General features: G+C 40.0%; 1 protein-coding gene across 1 annotated transcript in view; it reads left to right on the forward strand.

Annotated features, from left to right (window-relative positions):
* The first annotated feature begins 1,369 nt into the window (after positions 1-1,369).
* STK32B (serine/threonine kinase 32B) overlaps positions 1,370-16,638 on the forward strand; it is a 272,197-nt gene continuing 256,928 nt past the window's right edge. Inside the window, exon 1 of the mRNA XM_065405246.1 lies at positions 1,370-1,445. Within this exon, the coding sequence (XP_065261318.1) occupies positions 1,370-1,445 (76 nt within the window). The remainder of the gene's footprint in view (positions 1,446-16,638) is intronic.

Here is a 16,638-nt window from a genome sequence, read left to right on the forward strand (position 1 = left end):
TGCGGTGTCCCGGGGAGTGTTGGATCCTCCCAGATTTTAACCCCAGATCTCCAAATTCCATTACCTAAATGGGCAAATGGAGAACAAGTCTCGCAGCTCCTAGTGAGCCAAAAAAAAACCTCCCAGTCCCCAACATAACAGTGCCACAAAAAAACCCGGATCTGCCACTTGGATCCTACTGGATCCAGACAATTTTTGGTCCCAGTCACGAAATTGAGAACTTATTTAGTTGCTCCTACTTCACCTTTAAAATCTAGACCCTCATATACCATAGCACCTCAAAATTCAGGTCCGGGCCTTGGCTGCAAGTTTTTGCAGCATAGTATGTTGGGATCCAGAGTATTCTGGTGGACTCTATAGAAGAAGTGCCTAGATTCTAAATTTAGATAACAAAAGTATGTGGGGGAAGGGGGCTGCCACCTAATATTAGCTCCATCCAGGGGAATACAGGTGCTGAACCGGAGTTTCTGCAGCTTTCTTACAGCAGATGTTGGAGTTCAGATTTGGGGTCCAGTTTTCTTACAACCAGGAGCTGTTTTTTGTGGAAAAGTGGAAACACTTGTCTCTTTGGATGGTCACGTGTTTCTAGGCTATATTTGGCAAGGTCCAGATGCTGAAACCAAGTTTTTGCAGCGAGGTTGCACTGCGGTGCATCAGAGACCTGGTTTTGATAACACAGGTGTGGCTTCACTTTTCTCTGTTTGGCCAGTGGAATTGGGGGGCGTGGGGCCAAAAGTTGGCTGGAACTAGCAGGATCTTGGTGCTGGAGCCTGGTTTTTGTAGCTCTGATGTGCTGGGCTGTGTTGGGGTCCGGGAACAATAGGAGTGGCTATAATGTCCTCACTTTAGGAAGCGGAATTTGGGATCTTGGGTACCAAACTCAGTAGGCTCCAGGTAGATCCAGCTTTTACCTTTTACCAAGGACAACCATCAGCAGGACCTACGCCCCCTCCCTCCCTGCCTCCCTCCCTTCAGCGCCCCTCCCTCCCCTGACTGTCTGCTATGAAATATGGATCAAGTTAGTAAGTAGCAGCAGCAATCCCTGTCAGAGGCAGATGGATCGCTTTCATTTCGCAGGATGATTTCTAACACCCCCGAGGATTCCCCGAGCAGCCGCAGCCCGGCTCGGAGCGGCGATCGGAAGAGAGTCCTGGGCGTGGAGGGGAGGTTGAAGGCGTGAGAGCATGGAAGGGGATGCGGGGACTCCCTCCTAGTTCCAGAGCCAGCGAGAGGCAGGGAGGGCTCCGAGCCCGGGACGCTGCTGGGAAGTGCGATCAACCCCCTCCCCCCCGCTAGTTGGGCTGGTTTCTTTGTCTGGAATTCGCCCCCTTCTCCCTTGGGATGCTGGCCGTTCGCCCTGTGGCTGGGGATGTGGAAGAAGCTGTGGAATAATATGGGTGGCAATCACTCCCACAAAACTCCCGTGTTTGATGAGAATGAAGATGGTAAGTAAGGAGCTGTCCATTGTCCCTTGTACTGCCCCAGCCTCAGATTTTGCCCCCCCCCCCTTCTCACCAAGCTGCCCTTCTATTGCTACTTCCCCCCTCGCCTCATAGGTTGTGTTTTCCTCCCTGTTTCACGTGTCAAATATGTTTATTAAATCCTTAGGTTCAAAGCAACACAATCCTCCTTAGCGGTTCACTCTCTTCCTTTTTAATAATCTCCAGTTCAAGATTTGTTTGGGTCACTTAGGGGTTTATTGTCCTTGGGTTAAAATAAATAAACGGACTCAGTTAACAAAAATCGGGTCTATCCTATATTTATGTAGCACTAATTGTTCACTCTTAATGTAGCTAATTGCTCAATTTCACACTGTCCACCAGGTTTCACACCACATGTAGTTGCATATGTTTGTGAATGGAGTTTATGTTCTTATGAGTTCAGACTTGAATTGGAGGGGAGTTTCTTTCTATTTTCCTGTCCAACTGACTCTTTGTATTAGCATATTACATATTTTAAATAGTGATGCATGGTCCCATCAACATTATACATTTCCCACCTACTTTTTGAAACTTTGAGTCTGCTATGTTACTTGGAGATTTCACACTCTCATAGATAATACTACAGTGCACTCTGTATTCTATATTTAAAGAAGTGTTTTGAACTAGTAGAGAGCTTTTATTAAGTATGATGGTTCTTTAATACTTATATTACATTTATGTATATTTCTCTTAAAAACAAACAATATTTAATTAAAAATTTGCAACTGCTTGAATTCAACCACCGTAGCTTTCTGAGGTAGAGAGAATGTATGTTGTAATTTTAAAGAATAGATGTATATCATCACTGGTAATGCTTTTGATGTTGTGTATATGTGTGCTATATATTTTTGTATATACGGAGAGTTCACACTGAATTTTGAACATGTTCATTTCCCAATAGTTCTAAACTCATTAAAGGATATAGATTTTATTCAAGGGATGTTATGGTACAACAGATTACATTGCACTGCCTTAGTTTCCAAATATTTGTAATGTGTCTGTAATACATCTTAAAAAACTCTCCAGTAATATGATCTTCTGAAGACACTTAAGACATTTTTATTGTTCTGTCAGTGTAGAGGAATTAGGTAAAATTTAAAGTATTTTAAAAAGCAGATCCTCATTAATTCTCATTTCAGACACAAAACCCAGTTGTTGCTCCCTACTTCTCAGCAAAGATTTAATAGCAGAGTACTGAGATGAGAGATCATAATAATAAGACCTCATTACTTTTACAAAATACATTACAACTTATTTAGTAACTGACTATGTTTTGTGGACTGATATTGTTGATTGATCTGCATCAGGGCAAAATTGAGTAATTCACCAAAAGTCACGCAGGCGATGTCTTCATTGCAAAAAAGGTATGCGTACATCAAGATAGATCTCTTAATGTAAAATCCTGATGGACACAAGGCACAGGTAGTTTTTAAGTCCATGTAGCTAGACGAGACAGGGTCCAGGCGGAAGACACAGGGTTGACCTCAGCTAGCTACATCAAAGTAAAAACTACCTGTGCTTTGTCTTCACTCGGATTTTACATCAGGAGGGCTATCTGGAGTTAGCTTGTCTCAATGTAACACACCACTTTTTGCAATGAAGCCCCAGTCATCAGTGCAAATAGACACATTTCAGCTGTGAATTCGTATGAAGAAAACTTCATGCCACTTTGTCCTTTTCCTACAGAAAACCATTTCCATTGTGCAGTTATTAGTAATTATGCTAAAATAATCATATTTCATATAATGTAGATGTATTTTACTAAGATGTCTATCAAATTATTATTTATTCTTTGTTTTTATTAATTCTGGAAGCTTCTAACATCAACTTCATGTTTGCTTTTAAAGTAGTATGTTTACAACACACTTCCAGTTCAGAAGAGTTCATTTATATTGAAATGCTAGCTTATTTTATTAGAAACAATGTTTCTGTTATTTATATAATTTATAAATACAATGGCATTGGCTGAGTTATAAATAAGCATTTAGGGTGGGATTTTCCAAAGTGCCTAAGTGATTTAGGAGTACAAAACCCCTTGGTCTTTGCAAATTGCACCTTTAGGGTTTAATCCAAAACACTTTGTACTTCATAGTGTCACCGGACCCAAGTGTGTCACTGTTTGCATAACAGAGTACTGAATTGTCTGTGCTATACAGAGTACTGAAGATGCAATACAAACAGGAAAAAATATAGTAGCAACTGAGAGTAGCTTCATTGTGGAGCTGGGCTAATTTTGCCTGGTAATAACTATACTTATCAGTTCCAGTATAATGAAAACGAATGGGAGTTGTATATGCATATTTGAGGGTCTAATTGGAAGAAAATGATTCAATGTATTGGACACAGTGTTGCTGGTTTCTCCATGTGGTGGGCAAAATAAAGAAATGCATATATCATATGGCACTCACACATCATAGTGATGGATGTGGTATGAAAACCTAGGCATTAAATTGTCTTATACCATAACTTTGTTTAATTTAAACAGCTGTAACTTAATGGATCCCTTACACCTGAAGCCTTCTTGATGGGTCACTGTGAAACTGCATGGAGACAACAGGCACCACAGTAGTGCCTGGTAAAGCCTGGGCAATTCAGTCATCATAGTCACCAATCCCCCCTCAAAGGAGAATTGAGCTTGATTGTGAGGCTCCATTCCCAGGTCTAATACAACAGTAGAGTTTACGCCTTCAAAATCATCTCTGCCTATGTCTGTGTTTGGGATAGCAATGGCTTAGCCTTCCAACATCACTGTGAAATCAGTTTTAGAAGAAATTTTGCTAAATTGTTCAAATAAACCACATGTATGTTTTTACAATAAGAGACAGTACATCCATAGTAAACTTGCGTTATATAGCAACTTTAATTTGAGGTGTTCAAAGCTCTTTAAAAACATGTAGATTCACAAAATCCCTGTAAGGCTGGTCAATATTACTGTATATTGTTGCACAATATAATTGTAATCTGGTGTAATAGAAATGAAGCATGGTGACATTAATGACTCAGCTAAGGGCTATACAGTGAGTTCTTGATTTAGTACAGCACTTAAGCACCTTCTGAAGTACCAATGACTTTACTAAATCAAGACCTGAGTCAGTGGCAATGCCTCCAATCATGCTGAAAACAAAGACCATAGGCTTACTGCTGCATTCCTTTCGCAATCATAATCTTATACATTTATAGATTCCAAGACCAGAAGGGATCATTGTAATCATAAAGTCTGACCCATTTATACTACAGGCCATAAAACTTCCCCAAAATAATTCTTAGAGTGTATCTCTAAAAAAAACAAAAACCAATCTTGATTTACAAATTGCCAGTGAGAAAGAGTTATGGTAGATTCTATAAATTAACCCAGTGGTTAATTACCTTCCCTGTTAAAAATGTGCACCTTATTTGCAGTCTGAATTTGTCTAGCTTCAACTTCCAGCCATTGGGGATTGTGTTATACTTTTCTCTGCTAGACTGAAGAGCCCATTATTAAATATTTGTTCCCCAGGTAGGTCCTTATAGACTGAAATCTAGTTAACCCCTTAAACTATTCGTTAAGCTAAATAGAGAAACTCAAGGAGCTGAATCATTATAAGGTTAGATCAGTGGTTCCCAAATTTGGTTCACAGCTTGTTCAGGGTAAGCCCCTGGCAGGCCGCGAGACGCTTTGTTTACCTGAGTGTCCGAAGGTACAGCCGCTTGCAGCTCCCAGTGGCCATAGTTCGCCGTTCCCGGCCAATGGGAGCTGCAGGAAGAGGTGGCCCGGCTAGGGTGACCAGATGTCCCGATTTTATAGGGACAGTCCCGATATTTGGGGCCTTTTTTTTATATGGGCTCCTATTACCCCTCACCCCCGTCCTGATTTTTTTCACACTTGCTATCTGGTCAGCCTAGGCCCAGCCCGCACCGCTTCCCACGGCTCCCATTGGCTGGGAACGGTGAACCGCAGCCACTGGGAGCTGCGAGTGGCCATACCTGTGGATGCTCAGGTAAACAAACCATCTCGTGGCCCACCAGGGGCTTACTCTGAACAAGCGCGAACCAAGTTTGGGAACCACTGGGTTAGGTTTTCTATGTCTTTAATCATTCTCATGGTCCATCTCTGAACTCTCTCCAATTTATCAACATATTTTTTTGAGTTGTGGACACCCAGAACTGGACACAGTATTCGAGCAGTGATCACAACAGTGCCAAATACAGAGGTAATATAACCCCACTACTCTTACTCAGGATTCCCCTGGTATGCATCCAAGGATTATATTAGCTATTTTGCACTGGGAGCTCATGTTCAGATGATTATCCATCATGACCCCCAAATCTTTTTCAGAGTCACTGCTTCTTTCCCAAAAACAAAACTGAAATATTTATTGAATCCTCTGCCTTTTCTGTATTATTACTGTAGAAATCTCATAATGGACCAAAGCAGTTGAAATAGGGTGTGTGTGTGTGTGTGTGTTTGTGTGTGTGCAAGGAATGCATGATCTATTCATCCAAATTCTAAATGCTATTTTTAAGTATTGTGACTTGTATGTCATCCTTGGAAAAGCTTCATGGAAGACCCTCATTTTAAAGGAAGATGTTGAAGTTGCCAGTAGAATGCAGAGAAGCTGACAATTAAGTGACTAGCTCACCAGACTGACAGCTTGTGATGAATACTTAAAGTATATGAAGAGATATTAATGAATAAAAATGCCTGGATTAGCATGGATTAGAGGGGGTTAAGGGTGGTAAATAACGGCTAAGCTACAGCAGCAGCTGGAGGTATATAAAAGTGAATAGGCAAAACTGACACGTGAGGTTGCACTTGGCGCCAATTTGGAGCAATAGGTAAAGATCGCAATGAATCTGATGCAAAACAGGATATGTAGTGTCTAACTTCTTGCCAGTGATCAGATAGCTGCTATCAGCCTGTTGCCACATGACTATAATTGATAATGTCTGAAAGATCAACATAACAGCTGCAAAGAAGCTGTTCCAATTTAGGGCCAGAAATCTGTGTTTCAGAGAGACCTTGCATGTTAGTCCATAACTTTAAAAGAACAGTTACAGTAAAATGAGTCAATAAAATGAATTATGAGTGCTAATATATACAGTATGGACAAGATAAATTATAATAGCTCCAGATGAAAGTAATGAATTCAGAATGGGGATCACCCTGAGCTCTGAATTATATTTTGTCTATGTAATTCAAACCTTGGTGATTACAATCCACTTTATTTTCTTCTTTAGAAAGAAGAGTATTCTGACTCCCCACTAGCATTTGTCTTTGGATAGGGAGAAAAAAATCCCATTTTGACCTATACAATTGCTCCAAAGCCATTTTTCTTTGTATTATTTTTAAAAATAAAATATAGGGTTTTTTTTAAAGCTTTACCACCTGAGCTCAATGTCAAGCTACTGCAGAGACCAAATATAAAAGTAAGAAGCCATTAACATTTTTTCACTTCTGGCTATGTTGATTTATACAGTTATCTTTTCTACTTATGTATCAACCCTTAGCAGCAATTTCATTATTATTTATTATTTGTGTTACCATAGTGTTTAGCAGCCCCAGTTGAGGACCAGAATCCTATTATGGTAAGGGCTGTACAAAAACAGAACAAAAAAATGGTCACTTTCCTAAGAAGCTTACAATTGAAGTGTAGGACAAGAGACAAAAGGTGGAAATTGGATCCTCAATGAAAGACTTCAAACTTAACTACAAGGAGACTGAGGTAATGTTAATAGGAAGGGGGAAAGTGGTGAACTGGCAGATACTATAACCTAACCTGAAGATACCAAGCTAGGTCCCAGTCCTGAGAAGACTTGCACACAGGCTTAACTTTGTGCACTGTAAGCAGACTCACTGACTTCAGTTGGACCACACACAGTGCACAGCTAGGCACAGGTATAAACCTTTGCAGTTCTGGAGCCTTTTCCCCCCTAAACTGTGTGCATATAATAATACCCAGCTCTTATATAGACTTCTCCGCAGTAGATCTCAAAGGAGGTAAACATCATCCCCACTTCATAGATAGGGAAAACTGAGCCACAGAGGTGAAGTGACTTGTCTAATGTCATCCAGCAGGCTGATAGTAGAGCCAAAAATAGAATCCAGGTCTCCTGAATCCCAGTCCAGTCCTCTAGTCACTAGGGCACACTGATATATACCAGTTCCCTTGCAACAGGAGAAAGTAGTTTAAAAACGATTATCCCTCAGAAAGACCCTTATCTTGGTAATGAATTTCCTTAAATATATCTTGGGGCTATAGTCTGACTGCTTTTTTAGGCTGAAACCCCATTGACTCCAATTAGAGTTTTGCACATATAATAAATGCAGATTAGTTGCTTTGTAAGCAGAATAGGCTAATGTGTACTGATTTCATCCTCCCCTTCCTGTAAAGAAGCCATCTTTGTCAGTGGAATTTAGTCTCCAGTATACTAACCACTTCCAAGGACAATATCAACTTCATGTGTCTAAGTATTCACTCAGCATGAGGAAACTACTTCACACACACAAAATAATTCTGTCCATGCTCTACATTTGCTGCAAATAGGTGCAGGTGAGAGGAGAAGCCCAACATTTTATATCATGGAACAAAATTGAGTTTTAGGTTGATTTTCAGCTGTTTGGCCATAGCTGGAACCAAATTAGGACTGGTTCAGATAAGATTATATTTATATGAACTATGTGAGGTTTTGGTTTTTGATATTGCAAAACTAACACTGCACTTGGGTTTGCCCACATCCAATAGTTTCCTTTCCTTTCCCCTCTGACCTGTCAGCACATGCAGTGATACAGTTCTGGTCCAGCTTAATTTCTTGCTCAAGAAAATTGTTGTCAGCTCCTAAAATTCCCAAAGTTTTAGATTCAGAAATCAGAAACTTTGGCCAGGAAAAAAATGATGGCATTAGTTCCTTGAGCAGTAAGCAAGAGGTGGTGTTGTGGGGGGTTGTTTTGGTTTTTTGTTTTAGTACTGCCAACCTTTTCCTTTCATACTCTTGCTTTGCAGACATCTGGCAAAAACAAAAAGTTGTAGACCATAGCCTATTTGCAGGACTTCATCAAGTCAGGAAAAACTGTTGTTATACATTGGTCACCATTAGACAGTCAACGTTTGCCAATAGCTTCCACACAAAGGTGAAATGTTCTCAGCATAGAGATATACTCTGGTATCTCTCAGACATCATAGTGTGGCAACTGTTAGGAAATGCTAACTTTCCTCCATTTGTTTTGCCCAAAATGTAGCCATCCTTTTCTGTCTCAATTGCCAAAAGATTTGTTCAGCACTCTAGTCAGCTCCCACTCTGACTAGGGTAACCTCCTCTGGTTTTAATTCCCTCATTGTGAACCTCTCCAGTCTGTCCAGAAAACAAATGCTAAATTTATCTTCCTGCCCCAGTCAGGCCCTGTAACACTCTTCTCAGAATACCTGCCCACTGGAGCCAGCGCAAACGTCTCATCCTTGTCTTTTGGCTACTTCTTTGCCTATATCTTAAATATGATTTTATTGTGTCCTACCATGTCCACTCACGCTATCAGCCTCATGCAGCTGTGTGTTTCCCACTATCACTGTCATCACCATACCTTTTTCTGTGCTATCTATGCTTGAAACTGCCCCCAGTCCTGGTTCTCCCATCCTGAACACTGGCCCTCAATCACATCACTCTGAAAGACATGCGTCTTCTGTGAAGCTCAGCCACTAGCCCAGCACTGTCCTCTCTACCTCAACATAGTGTACAAAAATCATAAGGCTGGTGGGGCCGAGTAGCACCTTTTTATAGGTCTCTTCATGTTTGTCCCAACTGTAACACTCTCGGTTTGTAAACAGGGCTGTGTTTTGCACAGTGTTGCTGAAGATACCAACAGTTCTTAAACAAAAACAGGACCAAATCATGTAGCACAATGGCAATTATGGATTGCGGGCTGTGACTGAGGTCCCAGTGGGGGCCAGCTATGGTCACTCAATTAGAGTGAACTGCAAAGGATGGGGCAGACAATCCCCATAAAGCTGGTGGATATTCCAATACTTAGATTTACCAAGCCAGCATAAAACAGCTTCTTTATTACCTTACTGGTTACTCAGAAGTCCAAACAACACAGTTCCCTTAAAGTGATCCAGCCTCAGGTCTCCATCCAGGTTCCAAATATGATGATTTCTGAAAATCTTATTTCATGATATAAAAGAAAAGGTTCTACCAATCCCAAAGGATCTGACACTTTACCTCCCAGGTTATTGAATATTCCAGATCTTACCCCAATATATGCTACAGCCAATTCTTATTAACTAAACTAAAATTTATTAAAAAACAAAAGAGAGAGTATGGTTAAAAGATCAATATACATACAGACATGAGTTCAATTCATTGAGGTTCAGATTCATAGCAGAGATGGTGAGCTTTGTAGCTGCAAAGAGTTCTTTCAGAAATAGTTCATAGGTTATAGTTCAATGTCCAAATCTCATATTCATGGCGTACCAGCATAACTGGGACCTCAGTCTTGTGACTCAAACTTCCCCTGATGAAGCCTAAGCAGATCTGAGATGACAGAATCAGGATCCAAGGATCTTTTATACAATTTCATGTCCTCTTTGAAAAGTTGGGAGTTCCTCTGGGAACAAAAGGTAATTAGGATGACTTTGAAGGAGGTCCATCACCAGTACTTAGCTATAGTACATTTCACAGTACATTTCAAAGAGAGATGAATACTGAGCTATCCCATGTTTACAATTCATTTACCTGCTTGGATGTTCTTTTGATCTCTGAACTATCAGAATACAGCATAGACAGGGACTGTTGATTACATTGTGGACCCTACTCATACATATGTAAATACACAAAAACACAAACATTATCTCCCCACATGTCTTTTGAGGGTTATTTATTTTGCAGGATGTTTAACCCTTTCTAGCCATGCATCACACAGGCATATGCTGGCATTAGGTAGGAGGAAAAACAGCACAATAAAGACAATGGATTTCAAGAAGGCAGACTTTAGCAAATTCAGGAAGTTGGTAGGTAAGATTCTATGGGCAGCAAGTCTAAGGGGGAAAACAGTTCAGGAGAGTTGGCAGTTTTTCAGAGACATTATTAAGTGCACAAGAGCAAACTATCCCACTGCGTAGGAAAACTAGGAATTATGGCAAGAGACCACCCTGGCTTAGCCAGGAGATTTTCAATGATCTGAAACTCAAGAGTGGTGCAAAAAAAATGGAAACTAGGTCAAATTACAAAGGATGAATACAAACAAATGACACAAGTATGTAGGGACAAAATTAGAAAGGCACAAAACAAGATTAAACTAGCTAGAGACATAAAAGCTAACAAGAAAACATTCTACAAATATGTTAGAAGCAAGAGGAAGACCAAGGACCGGGTAGGCCCATTACTCAATGAGTGGGTAAATACAGTAACAGAAAATGTGGAAATGGCAGAAGTACTAAATGACTCTTCGTTTATTTTCACCAAAAAGTTTAGGAGCAGTTGGACATATAACTTAATGAAAGCCAGTGAAAATGAGGTAGGATCAGAGGCTAAAATAGGGAAAGAACAGGTTAAAAATTACTTCTACATGTGAGATGTTTTCAAGTGACCAGACCGTGATGAAATACATCCTAGAATACTCAAGGAGCTGACTGAGGAGGTATCTGAGCCATCAGTGATTATCTTCAAAAAGCAACAGAGAGTCCTGTGGCTAACAGATGTATTGGAGCATAAGCTTTCATGGGTGAATACCCACTTCGTCAGACGCACCCACGAAAGCTTATGCTCCAATACATCTGTTAGTCTTAAAGGTGCCACAGGACTCTCGGTTGCTTTTTACAGATCCAGACTAGCACAGCTACCCCTCTGATACTATCTTCAAAAAGTCATGGAAGACGGGAGAGATTCCAGAGGACAAGAAAAGGGCAAATAGAGTGCCAATCTATAAAATGGGGAAGAAGGACAACCTGGGGAATTACAGACCAGTCAGCTTAAGTTCAGTATCTGGAAAGATAATGGAGCAAATAATTAAGCAATCAATTTGCAAACACCTAGAAGATGATAGGATGATAAGTAACAGTCAGCATGGATTTGTCAAGAACACATCATGTCAAACCAGCCTGATAGTTTGCTTTGACAAGCTAACAAACCTTGTGTATGGGGTGGGGAAGCGGTAGATGTGGTATATCTTGACTTTAGTAAGGCTTTTGTTACTGTCTCACATGACCTTCTCATAAACTAACTAGGGAAATACAACCTAGATGGAGCTACTATAAGGTGGGTGCATAACTGGTTGGAAAACCATTCCCAGAGAGTAATTATCAGTGGTTCACAGTCAAATTGGAAGGGCATATCAAGTGGTGTCCGGCAGGGATCAGTTCTGGGTCTGGTTCTGTTCAATATCTTCATCAATGATTTAGATAATGGCAAAAAGAGTATACTTGTAAAGTTTGCTGATGATACCAAGCTGGGAGGAGTTGCAAGTACTCTGGAGGATAGGATTAAAATTCAAAATGATCTGGACAAACTGGAGAAAAATGGTCTGAAATAAATAGGATGAAATTCAATAAGGACAAATGCAAAGTACTCCACTTAGGAAGGAACAGTCAGTTGCACACATACAAAATGGGAAATGACTGCCTAGGAAGGAGTACTGCGGAAAGAGGTCTGGGGGTCATAGTGGATCACAAGCTAAATATGAGCCAGCAGTGTAACACTCTGCTCCACACTGATCAGTCCTCAGTTGGAGTATTGTGTCCAGTTCTGGGTGTCACATTTCAGGAAAGATGTGGACAAATTGGAAAAAGTCCAGAGAAGAGCAACAAAAATGCTTAAAGGTCTAGAAAACATGATCTATGAGGGAAGATTGAAAACATTGGGTTTGTTTAGTCTGGAGAAGAGAAGACTGAGAGGGGACATGATAACTGTTACAAGAGGAGGGAGAAAAATCGTTCTCTTTAACCTCGGAGGATAGGTCAAGAAACAATGGGCTTAAACTGCAGCAAGGGTGGTTTAGGCTGGACATTAGGAAAAACTTCCTAACTCTCAGGGTAGTTAAGCACTGGAATAAATTGCCTAGGGAGGTTGTGGGATCTCCATCATTGGAGATTTTTAAGAGCAGGTTAGACAAACAGTTGTCAGGGATGGTCTAGTTAATATTTAATGATGCCTTGAGTGCAGGAGACTGGGGTAGACGACCTCTCAAGGTCCTGCCAGTCCTACAATTCTATCATTATGTTTGTGTTCCAGAGATTGCACTGGCTTCCAATTTATTTCCAAGTGCAATTCACAGTGTTGGGTTTGATCTGTAAAACTGGCTGAGTTGCCTTCCCTGTTGATTCTGCAGCTCAAACTTTTCACTGCTGGCAACAGTGTTCTCAGTGGTAGGGTATCTTGAATCTGCTTAATCCATCAGAGCCTGTGTTTGGAAGCCTTCAGTGGATGGTATAAGACTGGTCTGGCTTATCTATGGCTTGATTTTGGTATTAGGGAATGTCAGGGAGGAGGCCTGGTAACTAACAGGCAGTTTGCTGTAGTCTGGTTAGTAATTGGATTTTAATGACGTAAGGCAGCAGGGGTATTGGCAAAAGGCATCAATATAAATATCTCCATACATAAATCAACCAATACAAATGAGTAGCCTAGAATCTTTAAGACGCTTGGACAATTTTGTTTTTTGCCAATGCAACTGCTTTCAGATCTGTAGGAAATATTGATAAACAATTTGATGCCCCTGTTTTTTTATACCACTAGTTCAGTTATACAGAATATTGTATTTGCTGCCCTTCCCAATCTAGAATTCTTTGATCTTTCAGAAACTCTTTTTTTCAGTGTATTCCAAAGAAATAGTCTTGGGCAGTCCAATTTTATTTCACTCTTTATTTTATATATCAGTTTTTATCATTTTCTCACATATGCTCAGTCTCTTCTGTAACTATAATGGAAGATCCATTCTATCTACAATCAAAATCTGTTCCACTCTGTCTACATCTTCTATTCTCTCTCACACACTGCTTTATTCTAAACACACAAATCTCACAATGCTTTTATGAATATCGTACCCTATTTTTTGATATACTTATTTAGCAGAATATGAAGAATTTACTTTCATTTATTCCTAATTAATACCCAGGCATTTTCTTCTTAAATCTTGCCCTCTGCAGTATAATTATAAAACATTTACTGGAGACAGAGGCAGCCCACCAGTACTAATGTTTGAGCTTTATTTGTTCTGTCAAATGTAATAAGCCTCTTAAGTATTTTCTTTTATGAAACCCATATTCTTAAAATACACTGTACCTTTATATATTTGTGATACTTTCCCTGTTATCTCTATATTAATATGCTGATTCTTATTACTTCCTATCAAATCTGCACAGTAGTTTGGTTATCTGACTCAAATCCACACCTTGTAGCTCTTTTCTTATGTTGGATATATTAATATTTTCAATTGCTTTTATTTATTTCTACTTTCTCACTGTTCTCATTCTAGTTCTTCAGAATTAGGGCAAAATACTGAAGATGATTGATTATTCACTCTCATCCAAAACTTCCATTGATTTTAAGAGTAGTTTTGCCTGAAGGACTGAAACAAAAATCAATTAACAGTGCCATGATTTTGGCCCTCACATCTGCTGTAGTGAAGACTGATGCAAAGAATTCATTTCACATTTTCATAACAGCCTTGTATTCCGTAAACGCTCCTTTAGCATCTTGATCATCCAATGGTCCTACTGATTATTTGGCAGGCTTCTTGCTTCTGATGTACTTAAAATTTTTTGCTGCTTTGCTTGTTGCTCTTCAGATTATTTTTTGGCCTTCTTTTTTTACACTTGACTTGCCAGAATTTATGCTTCTTTCTATTTTCCTCCACAGAATTTGACTTCCAGTTTTAAAAGGATGTCTTTTTGTCTCTAACCACCTTTTTACTCTGTTTAGCCATGGTTGCAGTTTTTGGTCCTCTTACTGTTTTGTTATTGTTTGGGGGTATAAATTTAGTTTGAGCCTCTATTGTGGGTTTTTTAATAACAGTTTCCATGCAGCTTGTAGGCAGTTCACCCTTGTGACTATTCCTTTTAATTTCCATTTAACTAGCTTCCTCATTTTTTTGTTCCCCTTTTAGAAGTTAAATGCTACTGTGGTGGGTTTCTTTGATATTTTCTCCCCTAAAAAGATGTTAAATAAAAATTCAATTACATTATGGCCGCTACTACTGAGCGGTTCAGCTATATTCACCTTTGGGACCAGATCCTGTGCTCCACTTAAGACTAAATCAAGAATTACATTTCCCCTTGTGGGTTCCAGGAGTAGCTACTCCAAGAAGCAGTCATTAATGATGTCTAGATATTTTATCCCTGCATCCCGTCATGAGGTGACATATGCCCAGTAAATATGGGGATAGTTGAAATCATACTACTATTTCATGAGGGTGCCATGAGCAAGGGCCATCATAATGAGGTTTTACTGTACCTCGTACTCTTATTATGACAAAGTGTGGAATCTCAACTTGGCTATGATCCAGGGTGAAATCCTGTCCCCATGGAAGTCAATGACATTGATTTCAAATGGGGTCAAGATTTTACCCCAGGTCCCATAAATATAAACCATATACATATGGCATATGCATATGAGCTCTTGCATGCTCAATACTCCCACTGATGTCAACATACATTTATGTGCAGGTTGGAGGACTGCAGGATTGAGCCCCATATTTATTGACTATTTATAATTAAACATCTTGTGTCTATTATGGTATTATCATGATGATAAGGAACTGGATTGAGTGGGTTTACTATTACTATATGTGTGCTTCAAATTTTAGACTACCACCCATGCTGCAATGAACAGTTTTATCTTCTGTGAATTGCTCGCTGTGCTGCGCAGCGAATAACTTCTGTCATTAAAAGAAGAAGCTGTGTTCTAGATATTAATCTTTATTAACCAGCTGTGCATATTCTTGATGCTCCTTCTTTTGGCTCACTTCTCCTGTGTCATGCCATATTAGCTTTGCTTTAAATCTTGCTTATTTCACTTCCTGACTTACTAGTTCCATAACTATTGCTATATGGTCCAGATTCCTATGTCCTTACTCATATTTACTAACTCCTTACTTCATGGCTGGTCTCATCCACTTCAGTGTAACCACTTAGGTGTTATTCAGTGTGATTAAGAATATTGCTAGCCATCCGAAAATAGTTTTATATCAGCATTTGAGGTATTCCCTAGAGGAAAGTACAGGGAAGCTTAGGAAATAGTGAGGTAACTTGATCAAAGTCAAAACTGGTGCATTTTAAGGTATTCACTGTATGTACTTTCTGCAGCAATCTAGATATTTACCTGCTTCATCAGGACCACAAGTACCAATGCTATCCTCGAATAGATAACTACACAACTGTATTGTGTGAGATGGATGTAAGCAGGGTACAGAATTTTCATCAGATCTCAAAATCATATTTTAAAATAGGTCTCCAAGTTTCTGATAAGGGAATTATGGCTGTGATTGCCAAATATCTTGTCAAAAGAAGATGGGACAAGGTGGTGGTTTGGGGATCCTAAATAAAACTAGACTCAGGGTTCAAGTTTTTGGGTTTGGGTTTGATGGTAATGAAACCTTGCAAGATGCTCTCAAAAGATTTTGATCCCAAAGGGCAGACTGAATGGTGGAAATCTCATGAAAGCAATTGATCCCAGAGTGGAATGGGAGGTATCCTAACTGGAACCAGAAAATAGCAACTCTTTGGCTTTGAATATGAACTGAAACTTTTTGTGGGAATGTATCTGTTTTGACAAAACTTGCATTGAAAGAGGTTTCTCAGGTCCAGAAGTGGGGTAGAGGAAACAAAGGGATCACTCCTGAATAGCCAGTTGGTTATGGCACTCACCTGGAAAGTGGGAAACCCAGATGCAAGCCCCTGCATCTTCCACTTCCCAGGTGAGTGCCCTAACCACCAAGCTCTAGAATCACTCTCTCTCTCTTTTTTTGACCCTGTTGTGGCATTTACAAACCCCACACTAAAGCAGAGACAGAGGAAGGGCTGGAGCAGTACTAGGCCAGGGAGTCCCCACCCCTCAGGCACTGCCGAGCATGCTCCTGGGAGAAGACCAGCAGCCCTATTTGGGGAAGGAGGAGGGTAGAAAGAGACCATTTCCTGGAGGAACACCAGTCAGCAGCAGCAACAGGAGAGGCAGCTTCTATTGAGGGGAACTG

The sequence above is a fragment of the Emys orbicularis genome, chromosome 5 (assembly GCF_028017835.1).
Source record: "Emys orbicularis isolate rEmyOrb1 chromosome 5, rEmyOrb1.hap1, whole genome shotgun sequence".
Taxonomy (NCBI): Eukaryota; Metazoa; Chordata; order Testudines; family Emydidae; genus Emys; species Emys orbicularis.